This window comes from Canis aureus, chromosome 9 (assembly GCF_053574225.1).
Source record: "Canis aureus isolate CA01 chromosome 9, VMU_Caureus_v.1.0, whole genome shotgun sequence".
In the NCBI taxonomy this organism is placed as follows: domain Eukaryota; kingdom Metazoa; phylum Chordata; class Mammalia; order Carnivora; family Canidae; genus Canis; species Canis aureus.
The window spans coordinates 33,785,722-33,809,093 of record NC_135619.1 but is presented as its reverse complement, the minus strand read 5'-3'; the positions used below and the strand labels follow the sequence as shown (position 1 = coordinate 33,809,093).

The following is a 23,372-nucleotide window of genomic DNA, read 5'->3' as shown; positions in this document are numbered from 1 at the left end:
CAGACTGCCAAAAGGTGTCTGGCCCCTAGAAGGTACTTAATACATAGCTACTGAGCAGAGATGAAAGTTTGATTTGGTTTATAAAATGGAGAATAGGGTAATGTCTTTTTCAGAGTGTTATATTTGATTAGAATGAAATACTACTATGTAAAAACACTGATACAAAGATAAGGCATTATTCTTAATACAAACAAGACAAAGAAGTCTTGAAAATTTCCCTGAAGTTCAGTTTATTTGCCATGATCTAATTTCTTGGTGAGTTGAAGGTAATTTTCCCTGAAGACACAGAAAGCTCTGATCTACCTTTTTCTTCTCGGTCATCTTAGAAAGCATGGTGATGGGGCTTTTTGGCTATCAGTTACTATTCTGGAGGATATGGGTTTATTTGGAACAAAACTGCAGTAGAAAAATATAGTTGTTTCTCTTAGCAGTTTTTCTGGCTCTAAAAGCTCTCCAATTTTAGATGGATTTGTTATGCAGGAGGAAATCTAAGGTAAGGCATCCCGAGTCTCACAGATCTTCCCTGATAGGTCACATTCCGCTAACCTAATCATATTTGACAATAAATTTAATTATCCAAGAAATTTTATTATCCAAGTTTTATATATCTGCTTCCTATAGATGAGTATCATTTTAATCTATGATACACTGAGAGAAGACAAGAATTGTATCTTGCATCTATGATTTAAGAAGCTATATTAAAATTAAGACTTGTGTTTAGGTGACTAAAAGGAAAATTAGATGGATATTTATAAAACCTGTTATTTTAGGAAAAGATCTAGAATCTCTTTCCAACTTCTTTATAACTGGGGAGCATGCAATTTAGGAAGAATTCAGTTTTTTTTCCCAATTGCACTCTAGATGATGTTAAAGGCAAAACATTCAGAAATCTTGACTTTTCCCTCCTCAAACTTTAGATGGACTGCTTTTCAGACTTTTCCTAATCAACATTCTATGAAATCTTCTAGCTGATAAAAGGCCAAACATTTACATTCTTCTTAAGGGTTGAATAAATTTTTATATTAACACAGATGGTATTCTAGTATTTATCATACTGAACAGGAACAAATTAATTTTCATCATCAATGTACCATACAAATGTGAAGTTTAAAACAGGATTTTCATTGATGGACAACACTGTAGATTCCATGTTGTGATTAATTCCAGGAACACAAATTTCTACATCTTCAGTGGAAAGTATACTTTTCAGGCGTAATGACTCCCTCAAAGAGCTTTCTGTTTGTCTTTCTCTTGCTCCTTTTGACTGCAAAGCGTAAAAGATTCCTGAACAAATTGCCTGCACATTGGGCACTGCTGAAAATACCTAACACAGCCATCACACAAGCACGTGTGTCTACATGGCAGGAGCACCCAGTTCACACTCCCGTTCTGGCAAACAACACAGTCCTTGCTGTTCTCTTCAGGAGGCTCCACTTCACTTTCAGACAGCCCAGCCTTTTCCAGCAAACTTTGGTCTATGCTTTTTTCTTCTGGGGAGGGATTGCTGGAGGGAGTGGAATTATTATTTGCAGACATGAAAAGTTGCTGAAAACCAAAGAAACAAGTTTAAGGATAGTCACAAATGACAATTACTCTTAAAAAAATTTTTTTTTAAATTTATTTTAGAAAGGGTGAGAGAGAGAGAGCAGAAGGAGAGGGAAGCAGATGCCATGCTGAGCACAGAGCCCAACATGGGGCTCGATCCCACCACCACCAAGATCATGACCTGAGCTGAAATCAAGAGTCAGATGCCCAACTGACTGAGCCACCCAGGCACCCTGACAATTACTCTTTAAATCTGGGAGTCATAAAAGCTGCTAAAAATTTGTGAGTTAGTGAGCCCAATAACAAATAATAGCTAACTTCTGTGATAACTAACTGAAAAATATCATCTTTATAAATGGTCATTCTTTGAAACTCTGCAAATAAAAGGAGAGAGCTAAGAAGACAGAGTACTTACCTTAAGATCATGAAATTGACCTTGAGCCAGGAGTAAATATTGATACAATATTCTACAGGAAAGTTTATAAGTCTTATCCGGAATATGAATTACTGACACCATGGAAATCTAAAATAAAAAGTGAATACCAATTAGTATTTAATCTCCTTACATTATTTCACAGGTATGTGAAATATAAGAAAAAAAAAGGTTGATAAATTGGAAAACTTACAATAATTTATTTAAATCACAGTCTACTAAGGAGGAATCAGTTATGGAACATATTTTTGCCAGAGTTATTTTTAATTATACTCAAATTTACAAATTAATGTGATCCCAACAAAAATACCAACGAGCTTTTTCATAGAGTTATATGAGTTGACTCTAAAATTCTCATATGGAAAAATAACACATAAGAATACCTAGGAAAATACTGAAAAAAACCTGTGAGGAGGATTGAGCCCAGTCAGATATTAAAACATAGTACAAAGCCTTTAAAATTAAAATACTCTAGTACAGGCACAGAAACAGACAGGTGGCTAGAATACAACAAACAGTCCAGAAACAGAGCCAGCTATCTATACAAATATGGTGAAGGTGCCATCTGAAATCACTGGGTAGTCTTTTTAATAAAAAGTATTAGGACAACTGGATAACTATTTGGAAAAATATAAAATTAGATACATTCCTTATAACCATATGTAAGAATAAATTCCAAAAGCATAAGAAACCTAATTATAAAAAATAATACTATGCAAGCACTAGAAGAAAACGTGTGGATTCTTTTTTAGTCCCAGTGTAGGGACTTTGTAACCATGACTCAAACCCAGAGGCAGATGCGTTTGACTATATAAAAATTTAAAACTTGTATGATAAAAAGCCCCATAGACAAAGTCAAAAGACATATGATGAATTGGAATAAAATATTCACAACAAATCTAATTTATGAAAAACTTTTAAATATTAAGAGTTGACCAAAAAGCCTATTTTTAAAAATGGGCAAAAGACATGAACAGACAATTCACACAAAATTATAAACATGATCCTTAGCCATATTATTATTATTATTTTTTTAAAGATTTATTTATTTATTCATGAGAGACAGAGAGAGAGAGGCAGAGACACAGGCAGAGGGAGAAGCAGGCTCCATGCAGGAAGCGCGATGCAGGACTTGATCTTGGGTCTCCAGGATCAGGCCCTGGGATGAGGGCAGGCGCTAAACCACTCTGCCATCCAAGCTGCCATCCCTAGCTATATTAAAAGATGTTCAATTTCACTCACAATATGACAAATACAAAATAAAACTTCACTGAGATATCATTTCTTACTCCTGGATTAATAGATTTCAAACGTTTATCAATAATATAGTCTGTGGAGAAATAGTCACTTTCATATATTGCTGGTAGAAATGTATAAAAAAGAAAAAAAGTACAAAGGCCAAGGATATAACCCCAATGGAGGGGAATGTGGTATTATGTATCAAAATGGTAATATGTATCAAAATACCCTTACCCCTCAACCATACAACCTTAACAATATGAAAATACATACACAAGTTATGTGTAACTTGTGCAAGATTATTTGTTATCGCAAAATACTGGAAATTACCTGAATGTCCAGCTACAGGAGATTGGCTAAATAACTATGGTACCTATACCCCTACATACAATCAAGTGCTATGCAGCCATAGAAAAACAATGTGAGAAGAGCTCTATGAACTCATCTGGAGTGATTTCCCGGAGATACTATGAAGTGAAAAAAAGCAGGAACATGTATAGTATATAAAGCGTGATACCTTTTAAGTAAGAAAGAAGAGAAAATAATAAAAAATATATATACCTGTATCTTCTCATCATTACAATATGACACACAGGAAGGATAAACCAGAAAACAATAGACTTGATTATCTACAAGAATTGGGTGTGTAAGAATGGGGAGGGAGGTGCTTGGCTGGGGTGGAGAATGCAACTCTTCGTCTTGGGGTTGTGAGTTTGAGCCTCTGTTGGGTGTGGAGATTACTTAAAAGTAAAAACATTAACAAAAAAGCATCATGGGAAGGGATGAGAGCAACATCTGAGTACACTTCCTCTTTATATGGGTTTCTGACTTTTAGGAGAACAAATCCAAGTAATTTATGGACACAGACTTTAAACCCTTGGGCAGAAAATAAGGAGAGGGCAGTTGAGAACCAAAATAACTAAATTCAGTAATGAATTATAAATCACTGGGAAACAAAGGAATTCGTGAGGCCATACAGATAATAAACAAAGAAACAGATGGGAGATCTCTTGCTTATAGTAGAATACTGAGAGCTGACTGAAGGGCTGGGGTAGGAAGTCATTTTGCAACCATTGTGGAGAAGGTAAAACCTGGTAAAAATTATCAGTGGATATTCAATCCATGGGGAAATTCTCATAAAGACTGCAATGTTTGCATGGTCTTAAAAGTGCTCTCCCCCAATTGCTTATTTATAAGGGAGGGGGAAAAAACAGAACAGATGAGGAATGAGATAACACCTTGCTGAGAGATTATCAAAATGAGCATCACCAGTGAGGGGGAAGAACGATATATGCCTCCAAAGGTGACGCCTTGAAAAGCACATGTCATCACCTGTGCAGTAGATGGGCTAAAAATGCACAACTCCAATCTGATCATAATGAAACATCCACAAACAAAAGGGGAGCTGTCCTGTTTACAAAAATGGTGTAGGTAAGTGTATTCTTCAAAAATGCTACTATTGTAAAAGACAAATACAGGCTGTGAAATGTTCTAGATTAAAGGAAGCTAAAGATACACGACAAATACAGTACTTGACTCTAGACTAGAACCTGTATTTGAGGGGGAAACATGCTGTAAAGAAGATTGTTAGATACACTGGTATATTGGAATACAGGTAACAGATTGGATAAAATATTTTATCAATGTTAGATTTATAAAGATGCTAACTATATTGTGTTTGTATAAGAGAATATTCCTATTATTAGGAAATACACATGAAGGTATTTAGGGGTAAAGAATCATGCATACAACTTATTCTTGATTCATTAAAAATACACACATCTGGGCAAATAATAGTGCAAATGTCAACAATTAACAATAGGAGACCTGGGTAAAAGATACAGGGATGTTCTTTTGGTTTTCTATTTTTCCAAGTTTCTAAAATTATGTCCAAATGAAATGTTTAAAGAAAGAAGCCCACTATGGCTGTAAACATATAATATTCTTTACAGCTTTATAAGGATTTAATAATTTGGCAATGGCTGCAAAACCTTATAATACTAAACCAAAATGACAGGGCTGGTAGAAGGCAGTAATATCATCACGTCATTTGAACAATCCTGCCATTCCATTTAATATTAAATGCTTCAGAAGCTAGTATCATGTTGGTTATAAATATATACGTAGCTGTAGATATATATTTCATATTGAAAAGATGCTCAAAATATAATAAATGAAAACAGGTCACAAAATAGTTACAGATTACTATGCTTTTTTCCTTTTTGGCTTATGTAGACTTTTTATTTCCTGCCACAAACATGTAATATGTGAGTAAGAGAGAAAATCTAATTGAGTAAAGATGAAAAAAAATGTCAAAGTCAAAATATTGCAGTAACAACCCCTGCTTCTTCCTAAAATATCAAACTGACCACACTATCAAAATGTAATTTTTACTGTTAGAATAGGAATGGTAGAGTTTAATTTTTTCTTTTAGATTTAGACTCTGACCCCCAGCTAAATACTGAAAAACCAAATGCTCGATTTGCTTTTATTTTTTTTTAATATTTTATTTATTTATTCGAGAGAGAGAGAGAGAGAGAAAGAGGCAGAGACACAGGCAGAGGGAGAAGCAGGCTCCATGCAGGGAGCCCGATGTGGGATCGATCCTGGGACTCCAGGATCATGCCCTGGGTTGAAGGCAGGCACTAAACCGCTGAGCCACCCAGGAATCCCTCAATTTGCTTCTAAAATTAAGAACAGAGAACATTAACACAAACTATGCTCACAAATATGCTTTAGTTCCAATGTTAGGCCCAATCTGACTAATAAAAAAGATGGAGGAGCAAGATTAACAGAAAAAAAGGAAAGGAGTTTGCTGATGAGAAGAAAAGACCCAGGGAATGACCCCAAGGAAATGAGTGGAGAAAAATTAGAGAGGAAGACAAACCATGAGAGACTCCTGACTCTGGGAACAAAGGGTTGTAGAAGGGGAGGTGGGTGCAGGAATGGGGTAAATGGGTGATGGGCATTAAGGAGGGCACATTATGAGATGAGCAGTATACTATATGTTGGCAAACTGAACTTAAATAAAAATAAAACAAAAGAAAAAGAGAAAATGCCTATTAACCTGTGAGGGCCAGACACCTCAATTCCCCTGTGGAAATGCACCTCCCACAAGTACAGCTGGGCCACATAGTCCTTGTTCCAGTTGGATCAGGGCACCGCGAGCAAATCGTTCCCTATTTATAATGCCATTGACTTATACCCTGGAAAGTGGTTAAAACAGTAAATTTTATGTTATATACATTTTGAGACACACACACCCCACTGCTTAGACTAAGGAAGAAAGTTAGGAAACAAAGACTCTGAGTACCTTAAATAGATAGCACCCTCAGCGAGGGGGAAAAAGAAATCAAAAGGGGAAGCAGAGAGGATGGTGACAGATCTGACCTTTTTTTTTTTTAAGATTTTTATTTATTTATTCATGAGAGACAGAGAGAAAAAGAGAGGGAGGGAGGGAGGGAGAGAGAGAGAGAGGCAGAGACACAGGCAGAGGGAGAAACAGGCTCCATGCAGGGAGCCCGATGTGGGACTCGATCCTAAGTCTCCAGGATCACGCCCTGGGCTGAAGGTGGCGCTAAACCACAGAGCCACCCAGGCTGCCCTGACCCTTTTTGTTTTGAATGAAAGGAAGGAAGTAAGGGAGCTTAGAAGACATGGGTGACACGGTGGTGACAGACTGGTTACCTTGCTGCGGTAGCCAGGGTAAAGAACAGAGGCTGGAAATATGAAACACCAACCTAACGGTTCTTATTCATCTTCAACTGAGCAGGATAGGAGGGTAAGAGGGGAGGAGAGGGAGGAAACTAAAAGATCTCATATGCACTTGTCATGCACAAGTAACTGACTTGCTGTCAACATCTATGAGGCTCACTAACATTGTTTGGTAGGACTCCCTGCCCCCCGCCCCACTTATCAAGTTTATTGAGCACCTACTGTGTTCCAAGCACTGTGTGGAAATATACTGCTATTAGTATGACTTATTTGGAAAAAAAAAAATTGACTTCAATTCAATGGAACTTCAATTTGGTAAGATTTAAAATCCAAACTGTATGAGCAGGGTCTAGATTTCTCAATAAGGGTCTGCACTTTTTAAATACAAGAAAATGTATACTTGTTTTGAGAAGATATTCCTTGAAAAAAATTTTTATCTTCCTAATAGGGACAAACTACCAGACTAAAGAAATAATGAGCACATAGTGAGAAACGGAGATTCCTATAATTACTGAAAATACAGAGACCAAAAACATAGTAGATGTAAGTGTGGCAAGGGCTATGATAGAAACAAGGTGACTTGCCAGCGTGCAAAGAAAAGAGGAATACCATCTTAAAACTGAGCACTTCAGATGATCACAATGCTTATTTATTCAGTTCTAAAAATGCTAAGAATAAATATGCTTCCCAAAAGGCTTTTTTTTTAATCTAGCAAACATGACAATACAGAATAATAAAATTAACTTAATTCAACTATAATATGCCTTTTGTTTTCTAAATAATATCACATGTAACTCAAATGGAAAAAAAAGTCCTACGCTGAAGGAGCTGTTACATGTATAAAAATCATACATGTATACTTCTGAGGTATCCCTTTTTTAAGAAAAATGTGTTTGGGCCAAATGTATGTCCTCAGAAGTTAAAATAAAACTTTTTCTTTTCACCAAATAATTATGACCCATCATCCCAATCACTTAAAGGAATGCTTCCAGAATTAGAAAATTACTTACAATATCATAAATTTCTCGGTCATCCTCATCAGCTAGGGTCAAAAGTGCTACCAATGGATAGCGAGATCTGGGTACTGTACCAAAGTCTTCGATTTTAGTATCTCTTGGTAACTGGCAATATATTTCTTCTTTGCTGTCCTTTTTAATACTTTTTGAAAATGTAAAGGTAAATTACCACTATAACCGAAAATACAGTAATACACCAAAGGTGACCAATAGTAACTTACCAAATATTTTATTCATAAAAAAAGTCTAACATCTAAAATTTTCATTTGTTAATAGGTATATCAGATAAAAGGATACAAATACTGTTCTTGATAGAGATATTCACTATACAGAGCATCTTCCAGTGCTTGGGGAGTGCTTATTCGGAAGCAATAAAAGTGCTTTTGCAGAGCTTCATATAATTTTTGAACACTGCACCCCCAATAACATGTAAGGAGGCTATCTTCTAGGCAATCTGTTGTCAAAGTTATGCCAGCTGTAAAAAACAAAGAAGAAAAGAAGACAAAGAGAAGAAAATTACCTAATGTAATTTCTAATACAATTATACACAGTGAATAACAAAAGCTTCCTTTTGGATCCTGGCCAGGCTGATGGCAGTTAAAGGAACTCATTAAAGGGTATGTGCCTGTAAATGAAGCAACTGGTCCCAAAACAAGTAATATAAAAACCTCAACCTCTACACAGTTTTGAAGCACTATCAGTAAACTCTTATTATTTATACATTTATACTTGGAAATTATCAAGTTAATTTTGTCTGTGTGACTTAAAGACTTTTCCAACATAGAGTTTATTTATTTTTTAAAATATTTTATTTATTTATTCATGAGAGACACACAGAAAGAGAGACAGACTCCAGGATCATGCCCTGAGCCGAAGGCAGACACTCAACCACTGAGCCACCCAGGTGCCCCTGCCACATAGAGTTTAAAAACTGTAGTATAGTTCACTATTGACAACCTATTACTCTAATTGCATAGATAATCCTAACTATAGGAAACAGTAGAGGTGTCTCTAAAAGTGGATATACAGAACCTTGTTACTGTAAGAAACAGCAGAGCTGTTTCTGAAAGTGGATACACATAACTCATGGGATCCATAAGATGATCACTGGAGTAGAAAAAATATTAAAAAGAAACCAAACCTTAGTAATATTGTTATACACACTGACAACATTAATATATACTCTTGTCACACAGTTAATGTCCCACATAATATGCAAAACATCCTAAGGAAAGAGTGAGGATTCCAAAACATGAAGGGCTTAATAGCAATGTCCTCATTCACTTATTTGCTTTCAGTGTAATGAAACATATTACAATTTGAGTAAACCGGTTTAAGTGGAAAAATAAATTATAAGTGGACATACAAATTAGATTTTTTTTAAAGATTTTATTTATTTATTCATGAGAGACACACAGAAAGAGAGGCAGAGACTCAGGCAGAGGGAGAAGCAGGCTCCACGTAGGGAGCCTGATGTGAGACTCGATCCTAGGACTCTGGGATCACGCCCTGGGTTAAAGGCAGATGCTCAACCGCTGAGCTACCCAGGCATCCCAAATTAGAATGTTTTACTTATTTATTAAATAGTTACATAGGACTTACTATTACTACCCATGTGATTTTTCCCCTTGCTCATGACAGTTGTAGCAATAACAAGTTCAAGGGCAGCAATATCCAGGGTCTTCTACTGCTGGCAGTAGAAACTGTAGCCTCTAGTGCTCAAAAGTACATCGTTTAGGGCATTATTCCTGACTGAACAACTTTGGTCTCTGATGCTGGGTCTTCAAACCTATTGGCAATTCTGTAAGCTTCCCAGTTTCCTTTTGCAGTCATTTCTATTAGCTAATAAAAATTCTGACTGAGAGCAACCCCGATGGCCCAGTGGTTTGGCGCTGCCTTCAGCCTGGGGTACAATCCTGGAGATTCGGGATCGAGTCCCACGTCAGGCTCCCTGCATGGAGCCTGCTTCTCCCTCTGCCTGTGTTTCTGCCTCTCTCTCTCTCTCTCTCTCCCTCTCTCTCTCTGTGTCTATCATAAATAAATAAATAAAATCTTTAACAAAAAATTCTGGTTGATACATTATATATATTTTTAAAAGGTGATTAAGGGGGATCCCTGGGTGGCGCAGCGGTTTGGCGCCTGCCTTTGGCCCAGGGCGCGATCCTGGAGACCCAGGATCGAATCCCACATCAGGCTCCCGGTGCATGGAGCCTGCTTCTCCCTCTGCCTATGTCTCTGCCTCTCTCTCTCTCTCTCTCTCTCTCTCTCTGTGACTATCATAAATAAGTAAAAATTAAAAAAAAAAAAAGGTGATTAAGGGGGTAGCTGGGTGGCTCAACCAGTTTGGGTGCCTGACTTTTGATTTCGGCTCAGATCATGATCTCAGACTCATGGGATCAACCCCCACATTGGGCTCTACACTCATCAGGGAGTACGCTTGAGATTCTCTCTCTCCTTTCTCTGTTACTGCCTCCCCCGCTCCCCGCACTCACTCACTTTTTCTAATAAATAAATAAATCTTTTAAAAGTACATAAATCAGGGCAGCCCGGGTGGTGCAGCAGTTTGGCGCCGCCTGCAGCCTGGGGTGTGATCCTGGAGACCCGGGATCGAGTCCCGCATCGGGCTCTCTGCATGGAGCCTGCTTCTCCCTTTGCCTGTGTCTCTGCCTCAATCTCTCTGTGTCTATGAATAAATAAATAAAATCTTTTAAAAAAAATAAAAGTACATAAATCATCCCTTAAGAAAGTAAAATAAAAAGGTGATCAAGAGTATGTCTCAGAAGGATATACACAAACACAAGCAGATGCTCTACAGGATACCAAAAATGGAATTTTTTACTTTTCTTTTCAGTAGTTAGTGTATGTATATAGAGTCTCAGATTTGCAGTATGCATAGTCACAGTGACATAGGATAATTTCCAATCATAGTTATGCAAAACTTCTAATTGGCGGGAACTTTGCATAGGTAATTGGAATAGAATTTTATTTCAAAGTTTTGTATGATTCCAATCATCAGGTATTATTCAAGAATGGGAAATTTATGGGATGCCTGGGTGGCTCATCAGTTAAGTGTCTGCCTTTGGCTCCGGTCATGATCCCAGGATCCTGGGACCAAGCCTCGCATCAGGTTCCTTGCTCAGAGGGGAGTCTGGTTCTCCCTCTACCCCCTGCTCATCCTTTCTTTCTCTCTCTCTCAAATAAATAAATAAAATCTTTTTTAAAAAAAAGGGAAATTTAATTAGCTATTATTTTTCAATTAGCTACTAAATATCCAAAGAAAAACACTCCATCAATACCAAATATATATTTATACATTAAATTTAATATATAAAAATTTATATATTATGTATTACAACATTTTTTAATGTTAGTATATACTATTTATATTATATTGCATGACTTTTTTTTTTTAAGATTTTATTTATTCATGAGAGACACAGAGAGAGAGAGAGAGAGAAAAAGAGAAAGAGAAAGAAAAGAGAAAGAGGCAGAGACACAGGCAGAGGGAGAAGCAGGCTCCATGCAGGGAGCCTGATGCGGGACTCGATCCTAGGACTCCAGGATCACACCCTGAGCTGAAGGCAGGCGCTAAACTGCTGAGCCACCCAGGGATCCCCGCGTGACAATGTTTATATATTTAAAGTTAATATATATATTAAAAATCATACCTCCCTTTCTCTTTGTTACCACACAAACATACAACATGAGGTAAGGGATAAAAACTAAAGTAGATATGAAAGGGAAAAATAGAAAAGACATATAAAAGAAAGTGGAAAAATAAAAAACATTCTTGGTAGAAATGAGAAAATGTGAAAAAAATGTTATGAATGAAGCTCTAGTTACATCAAAATGCTGGAATCCACCCAAATGTCCATCAATGGGAGTTAAATGAATAAAATATGGGATATTCTATAATGAAATATTATGGAGCTCTTAAAAAAGAATTGAGGCATGGCAAGATATCTGCATATACTACAATGGGATGGGATGATCTTCAGAATACATATAAATGAAAAAAGCAAGATGGAGGCAAGTATATAGCATATTCCTGTTTATCCTACAGGAGAGGATATCCACATATATGTGTCTATTTCTATTTAAAAAGAACCATGGAAGGATAATCCCTAAAACACACAAAACTACCCAGTTTATTTGCTTTGTAAAAAGAATCAGAGTTCCAGCCATTCAGAGCTGCATAAAAGGCTTGTTTACAGACTGCATATACTTGACTAAAGTGCAGAGAGGGTCAGAGACTATTGACAACTGGATACTACTCAGACATCAACAAAATATGTCTCTGAAATTAACATTATAAGTTAATGAGAAAGAAGTATAGAATCTATAAATTCTACTTTCCACAATCTCTCCACACTTGTCCATGACATAGACTGAGAAGAGAATGTATCAATTTACACTAACTGATGACAGTTCAAATCCCCCCAGGCAAAACTGTTCTCCTTTTAGTTCTTCTCACTTCTGCGGACGGTTCTCATTCTTTTATTTTCTCCGTCTTCTAAAATTCAGTGCAAACACAATGCCATCTCAGATCAACAGTAATAGCAGAGCTAGAACATAGCCTTAAACCAGAAAATTCAGAATCTAAACTAACTGAAGCAGCATGGTGGTGACTGCCTTCAACCTGCCTTTACCTGCCTAGCCATAACAGCCAAATAAAGCCCTGCATAAGAGACAGACTTGCAAAAAATTGCAAAAAATAAGGACTATAGCCAGTGAGTTGAGCCATTAAAAAAAGGAGAAACAATAGAGCAGAAAAGCCACAAACTTCTTTGAGGAGAATCCCTGAGAAAGAAGAACCAACATACAAGGTGATCATGAATGAGTAATAAATCTAGAGTATTGGGAGATGAAAATTTTACATCGTAGAAAATAGAGGTTCACAAATTCCTCCAAAAATGCTGTGTGTCATTTTGTCTAACGGTTTTATTTGTGTTAGTCTCACCAGGGTGAATAAGCCCAAATATAAGGAAGTTGTTACAAAGGGATAGGAAAATTCTAAATCAAATGAATTAAATTCAACTAACATATCCTGAGTACCTCCTATCAATTTCATTAGAGCCTTTTACACTGGGGACATGGAAACATCAGAAGTCCAAATCCAGTATCACCACATAACAACAAAAGAAATCCCACCAAGCCACCCATAGTAAAGAGAACTAAATGACTAAGATTAAAACAAATTCTCAGGACACCTGGGTGTCTCAGTGGTTAAGTATCTGCTTTCGGCTCAGGGTGTGATTGTAGAGCCCCAGGATCGAATCCCGCATTGGGCTCCCCATGGGGAGCCTGCTTCTCCCTCTGCCTATGTCTCTGCCTTTCTCTGTCTTTCTCATGAATAAATAAATAAAATTTAAAAAGTAAAAAATAAAACTGATTCTCTTGTTCATTTTCAAGTAAATCGGGTCTCCAGATATTCCCCTTCCCTCCCCTACATGTCAGGTCCCTTGGGTACAGTGGTGAAAAAAGACCTGGATTTTTGGGGGGATCCCTGGGTGGCTCAGCGGTTTAGCACCTGCCTTTGGCCCAGGGCGCAATCCTGGAGTCCCGGGATCGAGTTCTGCATCGGGCTCCCAGCATGGAGCCTGCTTCTCCCTCCTCCTGTGTCTCTGCCTCTCTCTCTCTATGTCTATCATAAATAAATAAATCTTAAAAAAAAAAAAAGACCTGGATTTTTAAACTAGACATCAAGTGAAATAACCTTTTCAAATGTCACAATTATTGCTCAGAATATTATTTTTATGTCCTAGACATCTTTAATGATATCCACTGTTTCACAGTTTAAACAAATGAATTTTATTCTGCCAAATATAATTCCCACCAAAATCCTTCCCCTTATTTCCCCATAGGAGACAGATAATGAATGATAGGCACTGGTGTTTTAAAAATTAAAATACTTCAATAAGCGTGCTATAAATCCACACATTGAGATGCCTTGGCTCAGCAGTTGAGCATCTGACTTTGGCTCAGGACGTGATCCTGGAGTCCCAGGATCGAGTCCTACATCAGGCTCCTGCATGGAGCCTGCCTCTCCTCCCTCTGGCTATGTCTCTGCCTCTCTCTGTGTTTCTCATGAATAAATAAATAAAATATTTAAAATAAATAAATAAAGCTACACATTAGAAAGGTTTTTTTTTGTATATTTCAGTAATGCTACTGTTGGTTGGCAGCTGAGAGGTCTTCTACTTACTGGATATCTTTTCATTTCCTTCTAACATTTACAGCAGGGTATGAGGGGCTCTTTTTGAGACTATTTCTTCCTGAAAGGAAGATTGATGGATTTCCTTACACTTTCTAGCTCACAAGTGTTCTGCGTTTGTTTGCTTATAATTTATCAGTTCTTACTTTTTTCAGCATTTCCCAGCTTGTAGAACTATACAGTAGGAAGGACAGCTTTGTTCTGGTAGCTTTTTGTACTGGTAGTCCTACTCAAGACTTAGATGTGACACTGGAGCAGGTCCAAGTGCCTGACCACAGAGGTCAGAGGTCACCAAACTACCACTGTTCCAAAAATAAAATGTACCACATTTTATTTTATTTTTTTAAATATTTTATTTATTTATTCATGAGAGACAGAGAGAGAGAGGGAGGCAGAGGCACAGGCAGAGGGAGAAGCAGGCTCCATGCCAGGAGCCCAACGTGGGACTCGATTCCGGGACTGCAGGATCATGCCCTGGGCAAAAGACAGGCGCTAAACCACTGAGCTACCCAGGGATCCCCATAGGTATGTTTTCTAAACAGGTTAATTGTCATATCTTGAAATCTGGTCTTCTCAAGTGAAAAATGTCAGAATGAACTCCTTATCTACCATTAGAGGGGGGGAAAAAGAGGTCTTTAGTTCTCTTCAATTCACAGGGTGAGAGTACAGTATTTACAGTTAAGGAAGAATAAGAGACTTTGTACTTTTGCATTATAAATCAATATTTACTTAAGGTTAATAATCCCTATTAACTAGGTACACTGATTTGTTAAAAGATTTTATTTATTTATTTATATAGCCACGAGTGGGGGGAGAGGCAGAGGGAAAGAGAGAAAGAATCTTTAGCAGACTCCATGCTGAGCATGGAGCCTTAATTGGGGCTTGATCTCACCATTCTGAGGTCATGATCTGAGCCAAAATCAAGAGTTGGACACTTAACCGACTGAGCTACCCAGGCGCCCTAGTACACTGATTTTTGACTTGTGATTCTGGAAGGTAAAGAAGGGAAGATGACCACATAAGAAGCGTCACAGAAGTCAAGGGAGCAGGGTATCAGGAAGGAAGGATTGGTCAACTCCGTTAAACTCTGTGGAGATAATGTTGATTTAGGCCTATAGAGTGTCCACTGGATTTTATGACTGCTGAGGGGTTAGGGTGGGGGCAGAAGTGGTGATCAGAGATCTTGGGGAAAGTCATTCAGTAGAGGATATAGGCAAAAATCAGACTGCCCTGATCTGAACAGTGAAAGTGAAGTAGGCTAAGGGAAGAAGAAAAACACAACTTGCTTTTGAGATGCCTGGCTGTGAAGGGAAGAGAAAGAGCGCAGTAGCTTCAAGGAGATAAAAAGTTGAGAAAGGTGGGACACCTGGGTGGCTCAGTGGTTGAGCATCTGCCTTTGGCTCAGGGCGTGATCCTGGGGTCCTGGGATCGAGTCCCACATCAGGCTCCCTGCAAGGAGCCTGCTTCTCCCTCTCAATAAATAAATAGTTGAGAAAGTTTGGGATTGTTTGTTTTTAAGATACCAGATATCTGACCAAGTGTAAAAGGTGATAGGGTCTCAGCCCAGAAATCTTTGTAGTGCTACAGAACTGTACCTAGAGCTGCCCACTCTGTATCTCTACTTAATTGCTACAAATGCATTTCAAGTCCAGAAGTTCAAAACTGAATTTATTACCTTTCTTCCAAAACCTGCTGCTTCTCCTGTATTCTTTATCCTGGTAATAGGATCTGTCTGTGGAGGGCTCCTGCAAAGAACCTGAGTCTTCCCCTACTCTCTTCTCTCTAATCTGTCCTACACTATGTTTTATCCACAACAAACTATTGTTTCTCTCCTGCATTGTTCTCATTCTGTATCAGTGCTCTGTTCATGCCTCTTCCTCTTAGAACTGCTCTCGATCCCAGGAGATAAACACCTACTTATCTTTCAAGACTCAATCAATCAATCAATGAGAGAGTGAGCACATTTTTATAACCTTTTCCTTTTTCTTTTTTTTAAGATTTTATTTATGTATTCACAAGAGACAGACAGAGAGAGAGAGAGAGGGGCGCAGAGACATAGGCAGAGGCAGGTTCCATGCAGGGAGCCTGATGCGGGATTCGATCCCAGGACTCCAGGATCACACCCTGAGCCGAAGGCAGACGCTTAACTGATGAGCCACCGAGACATCCCATAATAACGCTTTTCCTGAATATGCCTCCCCACCTCAGCAAACTTAACCATTCCTTTTTCTCTCTCTTTCTTCCCTTCCTTCTTTTTCCCTCACTCCTTTTCCTTGTTTCACTCCAGTGGTTCCTAGTTTTACAGATAATTTACTTTTCCAAGTAAGCACAGAAACAAACAACTATGATCTATTATTACCATCTCCCCAAATAACATTTTATGCCAAAATAACTTATACCCAAAATATCATAATTTCAGATTAAAAACATTTGTTCTTGATAAGGTTACCAACCTAGTAACTGTGTTTATCTATACCATTCATATATTTCTCACTGCACTGAAGATCCATGAAAATGGCAGTGACCTAACAAGCTTCTCTTATTAACACTTAAGATACTTCGTTCTTCTCACATGAATGCCACTGCTAGTTTGTAAGTTCCTAAGGAGTAAGTTTTGTGAATTATTAGTCTTTGTATCTATAGTACAAAGTAGTATTATAATGCAGCTCCCAGAACAAAACAGGTGCTCAATAAATACTTAAGTGTAATCAAGAGAAAGCAATAGAGAAAGAAAATTAAAATGCTAAGACAGGGGCATAGAAAGAAAAAAATCTTTGGAAAATAGCCACCAACTTGAAATCGAAGCTGAAGATGGATTAGTGATCTCTAAGCCAAAAGGATTCTTGACTTGTCTCATTTGCTTTTTGAAAACTCTTGTGTTGAACTGGGTCTCTTCTGAATTTCTCAGAATTACTGGAACATCCCAACCAAACCTAAATAAAAATAAAATAATACATAATTCTAGCAAATGCTGAAACTTTGCTATATGTGAAGTATATTGTGCTTCATCAGTTATTCCTTTTAACATAAGCACCACAAAAAGAGATTAATTTATTCAGTTTACATTGTATTACAGAATTAATCTAAAATTGAGAGATTAGAGGCCCCATACAATTGCAATATATCCAACTGGCTGAAATGACATACTCTTAAAAATGAAAAGTTCTATTGTTAATATTATTGTTGATAACAAAGTAGTATAGTCATTAGATAAATTAACATAACAGCAAAAACATGATAATTATTGACTTTTTTTACATAATATAAAAAACATATTCATATTTAATATGCAGACTATTTGATATTATTTATGGGACAGGAGAACTTTTAAACACCAAATAGAGCATTTCATTTATATAACATATTTTCTACTTGTGAATTTCATGTAAAACTGCAATAATGTACATTGAACAGATTAGAAGGAAAGTGAAAGGGACCAAACTCAATTCCTTATAAAATTAGAAAGCAGCTAGGTTCACTCAATTTAAAAAAAAAAGGTAACTTAAAATGAATATACATTAGTTAAACCAGGGGACTTTTTCATACTTTGATGCATTCTCTTCTCTCCAGAAACTTAGTAATGATGGATAAAAAATAAACAGAGAAATCAAGAAGACCCCATGGAAATAAGCAAACAAACTGGTATGTTTAAACAAGGAATAGTAGTACTCAGCAATGAAAAGGAATAAATTATTGCCAAAGCCACATGGGTAAATCTCACGACCAACATGCTGTGCAAAAGAAGTCTTATACACAGGAGTACATGCTATACGATTCCGTAAAATTCTAAAGCAGGCAAAACTAATCCATAGCAGAAATAAAAACAGGGCAATGGTTGCTTCTGGGAGCTCAGGAGTATGGACTGACTAGCAAACGGAACAAGGAAACTTTCTCTCGTGATGGTAATGTTCCATATCTTGATAGAGGTTTGAGTAGATGATATGTTTGATAACACTGAAGACTTGTATATGTCATTGTGTGTTAATATTACTTCAAAAGAAAAAAATAAATGTTGAGGGATGCCTGGGTGGCTCAGTCACTTAAAGCATCTGACTCTTGGTTTCGGCTCAGGTCATGATCTCAGGATTATGAGATTGAGCCCCATGCCGGCTCCGTGAGAGGTGTGGAGCCTGCTTAAGAGTCTCTCTCTTTCCTTCTTCCTCTGTGCCTCCCGCCCCCCTCTCTAAAAAAAACCCAAACAAACCAAATGTTGAACTCTAATATGCAATGCTTTAGTATTTGGAGAAGAGTAACAACTTATTTTGAAGGGATTAAGAAATAAGATGGACAGGACGCCTGGGTGGTTCAGCAGTTGAGTCTGCCTTCGGCTCAGGGCCTGATCCCAGGATCCGGGATCGAGTCCCGCATCAGGACCCTCCCAGCAAGGAACCTGCTTCTCCCTCTGTCTGTCTCTGCCTCTCTCTCTGTCTCTCATGAATAAATAAATCTTAAAAAAAATAATAAGATGGACAAATATGTAAAACATTGATTATATTGATTATAGCAAAATATTGATTGTAGAACCTAAATGTGGACATATATATATATTCACTGCATAATTTTTTTAACCTTTCCATATGTTTGAAATTTTTAATAATAAAATGTTGGAAAAAAAGAGACATAGCTGGTTTCAAAGACAAATCTTTATAGCTCTGAAAAGGGAAAGAAATATAAAGTAATGAGTAAGGCTGATGCCATGGTTTGATGGGTCCTGAGTCTGGCAGCAGGCAGTGGGAAGTAGTCTTCCCACAGTATGAAGATCTTATTTATAGGTTGTCTGCTAAAGACAAGAGCCAGAGTGAAGTTCATAATTTGAATCCAGGAGCTGGGTTAGGCCAATATCAATAAGGAACAGAAGTGTCATCACCTGGTCCTTGACTAAGGGGCACCAAGGAATCTAGTTGGAGACAATTGTAAAATGGTTAAACAGCAAGGATGAAACCAAAGGGTGGGGAAGAAAACTTCTACTTAAATTTAGGTTGCAAACCAAAATTTCAAAACACATGAATAAATCTAAGGCCAAGAGAAGGCCAATAAAAGTAACACATGGAATACAGTTATACTCTAGATGAATTTAATTTTATGGAATTGTTGGATAAGTCTGTTCTGGTCCTGGCTAAGAAAGCTGAAAAGCAAGCCTCTAACAGATCAAACTGTTTCCAAGTAAGTTAACTGTATCCCAAAACAAAGCTCAAGATTATATATATGAATACAAACACATCTAGCACCTTAAAGTAAAATTCACAATGTTTAGCATCCAATAAAAGGTTAACAACCATGCAAAGAAGAAAATATGACTCATAATGAGGAGAGAAACTAATCAAAAGAACTAGACCCTAGAAATGACATGGATGCTAGAACTAGTAGACAAGAACATTGAAATAATTGTTGCAACTAAACTTTATATTTTCAAAAAAGTAAGTAAAGACTGAGCATATTATATAGAGACATGGAAGATATCTAAAAAGACCCAAATCCATTTCTGAAGAAGAAAAAATACAGCATTTTTTTTAAATACAACATTTGTGATGAAAAATACACTGGATAAGATTAATAGCTGACTTAACATTATAGAACAAAAGATTAGTACATTTGAAGATTTATTCACAGAAAGGAATCCAATATGAAACACAAAAAGGGGGAAAAAAAGGCTGGATTAAAAAAAAAATATCAGTGAGCTGAAGGACAACTTGATGTAGCCTACAGTTAAGGGGTAGAGACATACAAGAAAATTACAGACACATATCACTCAAGAACACAGATGCAAAACTTCTTAAAATGTTTACAAATGAAATCCAACAATATATTAAAAGGCTAATACATCAGGACCTACTTACAGCTTAACATAACATTAAAAATTTAATGTAATTCACCATATTAACAGAGTAAAAAAAGAAAAACCATATGATCATCTCAGTACATGCAGAAAAAGCACTTGCTAAAATCCAACGTCTATTCCTGATAAAAACTGTCAGCAAACTAGGAATGTTAAGGAACTTGATAAACGGCAGCAATAAGTATGTGGAGCTAACATCGTATTTAATGAAAAACTGCTTTCCTCCTAAAATCAGGAATAAGACACTTAATAGCTGTGTGTCCTTAAGTAATCACTCAAGCTTTATTTAACTGGTTTCCCATCTGGAAACATTTGTAACAGGGCTTGGCACTATATAAGTGCTAGCAATGATAATGTTGATGATGGAATAAATGTAGGTGTTGGCAGAAAAACTAGAAAGAAAAATCCAGTAATTTCTCCTTATTGAACGTCAGAATTGGTTACCCCACAGTCCCTGTGTCCACAGCCCAACATTGCCCCAGGGCCTCTTAGAGGTTAGGTTGGGAATGTGAAATGGCAGGATACAAGATATAGTCTTCCCACAAGAGCCATAAGATAACACTACTTCTTTCTTTCATCCCTTGGAGTGAAAAAAACAAAGGGAGAAAAACATGATTCTATGCTATACATACTCATTACATTTCCTGGCCCCTTCATCATTTTAATTCTCCCTACTGTCCCCTTCTCCCTTTTTTTCTTTACTCCCACTGCCTGGCTCCATACACCCACTCTACCAGCAGTAAACACCAGAACTCAGAGCTTATTGTGTTCAGTTCTACTGTAGGTTCAAGCATTATATTTCAGGTCCTTTATCATGTTATACCTAAAAATTTCAATTAAACAATCTTTAAAGGTATAGGAGTCAGAAACCCAAAAAGCAAGGCTTTGGAGAAATATCTGGAAGCAGCCTGCTGTGAGCACAGAATTCCTTTGCAATATGCTTTATTTATTCCATGATATATCTGGGTTTTTTTTTTAATATATTTATGACAGACATAGAGAGAGAGAGAGAGAGAGAGAGAGAGGCAGAGACACAAGCAGAGGGAGAAGCAGGCTCCATGTAGGGAGCCTGATGTGGGACTCGATCCTGGGTCTCCAGGATCACACCCTGGGCCAAAGGCAGTGCCAAACCACTGGGCCACCGGGGCTGCCCGATATATCTGGTTTTAATATAAATATATTATTTCTCCAAATCTTTTTTTTTTTAGATTTTATTTATTTATTCATCACACACACACACACACACACACACACACACACACACACACACAGGCAGAGACATAGGCAGAGAGAGAAGCAGGCTCCATGCAGGGAGCCTGAAGCGGAACTCGATCCCGAGTCTCCAGGATCACGCCCTGGGTTGAAGGTGGCGCTAAACCGCTGAGCCACCCAGGCTGCCCTCTCCAAATCTTTACATAAAATCAGTGTTGTGGAAAGATATCCCATATCTGTTCTGTGGCTTTGTATATGCCTTAGAATGAAACAAATAATATGAGATGTAAAGTGTTCCTTCTTTTTAAACATGCTTATCCAAGGCTGCTGGGCCCAGCATTATATCCGGAGCTGCCAAAGCACACCTATTATGAAAAGAAATTCATCTCCCTAGATTTTTTTTATTTCTCTGCCTCATGCTTAATCTTGGGTCTGCATTTTCTAACACCCTAAGGTCCTTGATTTGAGTCAAATACATCTTTTCAAATTGGTATTATGAATCGTGCTAAACCCTTGGCCAGAAAAGTACACAAAACATATTTCAATGAATTAGAAAGTAAACTGGTATTCAGGTTAAGAACCCAAACAATATCCTCAGAAAGTCTGTGTGTCACCTCCCAGGCACTACCCCTTCCCTCTCCACTGTCTTGACTTTCATTACTATAATTTAGCGTACCTGTTTCTGAATTGTTATGTAAGTGGAAGTGTGCTGTATATATGCTGTGTATACTTTTATTTCCTTTTTTACAACACTATGCTTGAAGATTCATCCATGCAGTTATATTCAGTGAATTTTTGTGGCCTTATAGTATTCTAGGGTATAATAAATGTGCTGTAACTTGCTTACTCATTCTACCTTTAATAGATATTTAAGTTGTCCTCACATTCTGGCCATTATGAATATGTCTATACGAACATTTTCATACAAGGCACTTGGTGCACATGCGTGTACATGCATTTTTATTAGGTCCACACAGGCTGAGAATGGTATTTCTCAACCATAACGTCTGTGCTTCTTCAACTTCAGTGGATAATGCTAACAATTGTTCTATGTGGTAGTGTCAATTTACACTCCCACCAGCAGTCAATGAGTGCTCCCCTTGCTCCAAATCCTTGCCAAAACATTATTAGCCACCCTAGTAGTTATTTGGTGGCACTGTACTATGGTTTTAATTTCTATTTCTCAGATGACCAATTATTCTTATTTATAGAAATTCTTAATATGTTCTGAATACGACTCTTTTGTTGGATGTCTTCACCCCTTCTACACCTTGCCTTTCACCTTCATAATGGTATCTTTTGATAAGCAGAGTTCTTAATTTTATTTATTTATTTATTTTTAAAAATATTTTATTTATTTATTCATGACAGACACACACAGAGAGAGAGGCAGAGACACAGGCAGAGGGAGAAGCAGGCCCCATGCAGGGAGCCTGATGCGGGACTCTATCTGGGGACTCTAGGATCACGCCCTGGGCCCAAGGCAGAACTGATCGAGTCCCACATCAGGCTCCCTGCATGGAGCCTGCTTCTCCTCTGTCTGTGTCTCTGCTCCTCTCTCTCTCTCTCTGTCTCTCATGAATAAATAAATAAAATCTTAAAAAAAAAAAAAAACAACAACTGAAGACTGGTCAAATAGTAATCCATAATTGGTGCTGACAAGTGGTTCTGTAAAATACTGATAAACAGACCTAGTGACATGTCTCTGGCCACCATTCTAAAATTTGGTCTTTTCCACAATTTTAATCAAAAACTAGAATAAAGACATTGATGCCCTGTCTATCAGATCATGGCTGATATGAGATTACAAGGAATAATAAAATAAAATAGTAAAATGGAAAATTGACAAATTTTCTGTTCAATCAAATTTCATCCTTATCTTTTTCCACTTAGTCATTTTGGCAACTGTTAGTGATGGAATATGGAATGGCAACTAAATAAATGTTTCTAAACATTCATTACTCTCTTTTATATAAACTTAGCCCCCCTTTTTTTCTATAAAGAGAATTTTCTATTCTCTTTCCTTTACTATTACAATTTTATAGTTATTCCTCCTGGATTTTTCTATAATTCTGGCTTTTCTCAGTTCTAAAGTTGTTTGTTGCACTTGTTCTTAATGTTTATACTTCTAGCACAGCAATAATCTGTGGACCTCCAATTCTG

General features: G+C 37.3%; 1 protein-coding gene across 2 annotated transcripts in view; it reads right to left on the bottom strand.

Annotated features, from left to right (window-relative positions):
- Positions 1 to 213: 213 nt before the first annotated feature.
- The window catches only part of CGRRF1 (cell growth regulator with ring finger domain 1), a 29,810-nt gene continuing 6,651 nt past the window's right edge, over positions 214 to 23,372 (bottom strand). For both annotated transcript variants that reach the window (XM_077909348.1, XM_077909349.1), the window contains 5 exons: positions 16,955 to 17,094; positions 8,245 to 8,422; positions 7,942 to 8,089; positions 1,961 to 2,068; positions 214 to 1,545 (listed from right to left, as the gene is read on the bottom strand). In XM_077909348.1, the coding sequence (XP_077765474.1) occupies positions 1,225 to 1,545; positions 1,961 to 2,068; positions 7,942 to 8,089; positions 8,245 to 8,422; positions 16,955 to 17,094 (895 nt within the window). In that variant the 3' untranslated portion in view covers positions 214 to 1,224. The remainder of the gene's footprint in view (positions 1,546 to 1,960; positions 2,069 to 7,941; positions 8,090 to 8,244; positions 8,423 to 16,954; positions 17,095 to 23,372) is intronic.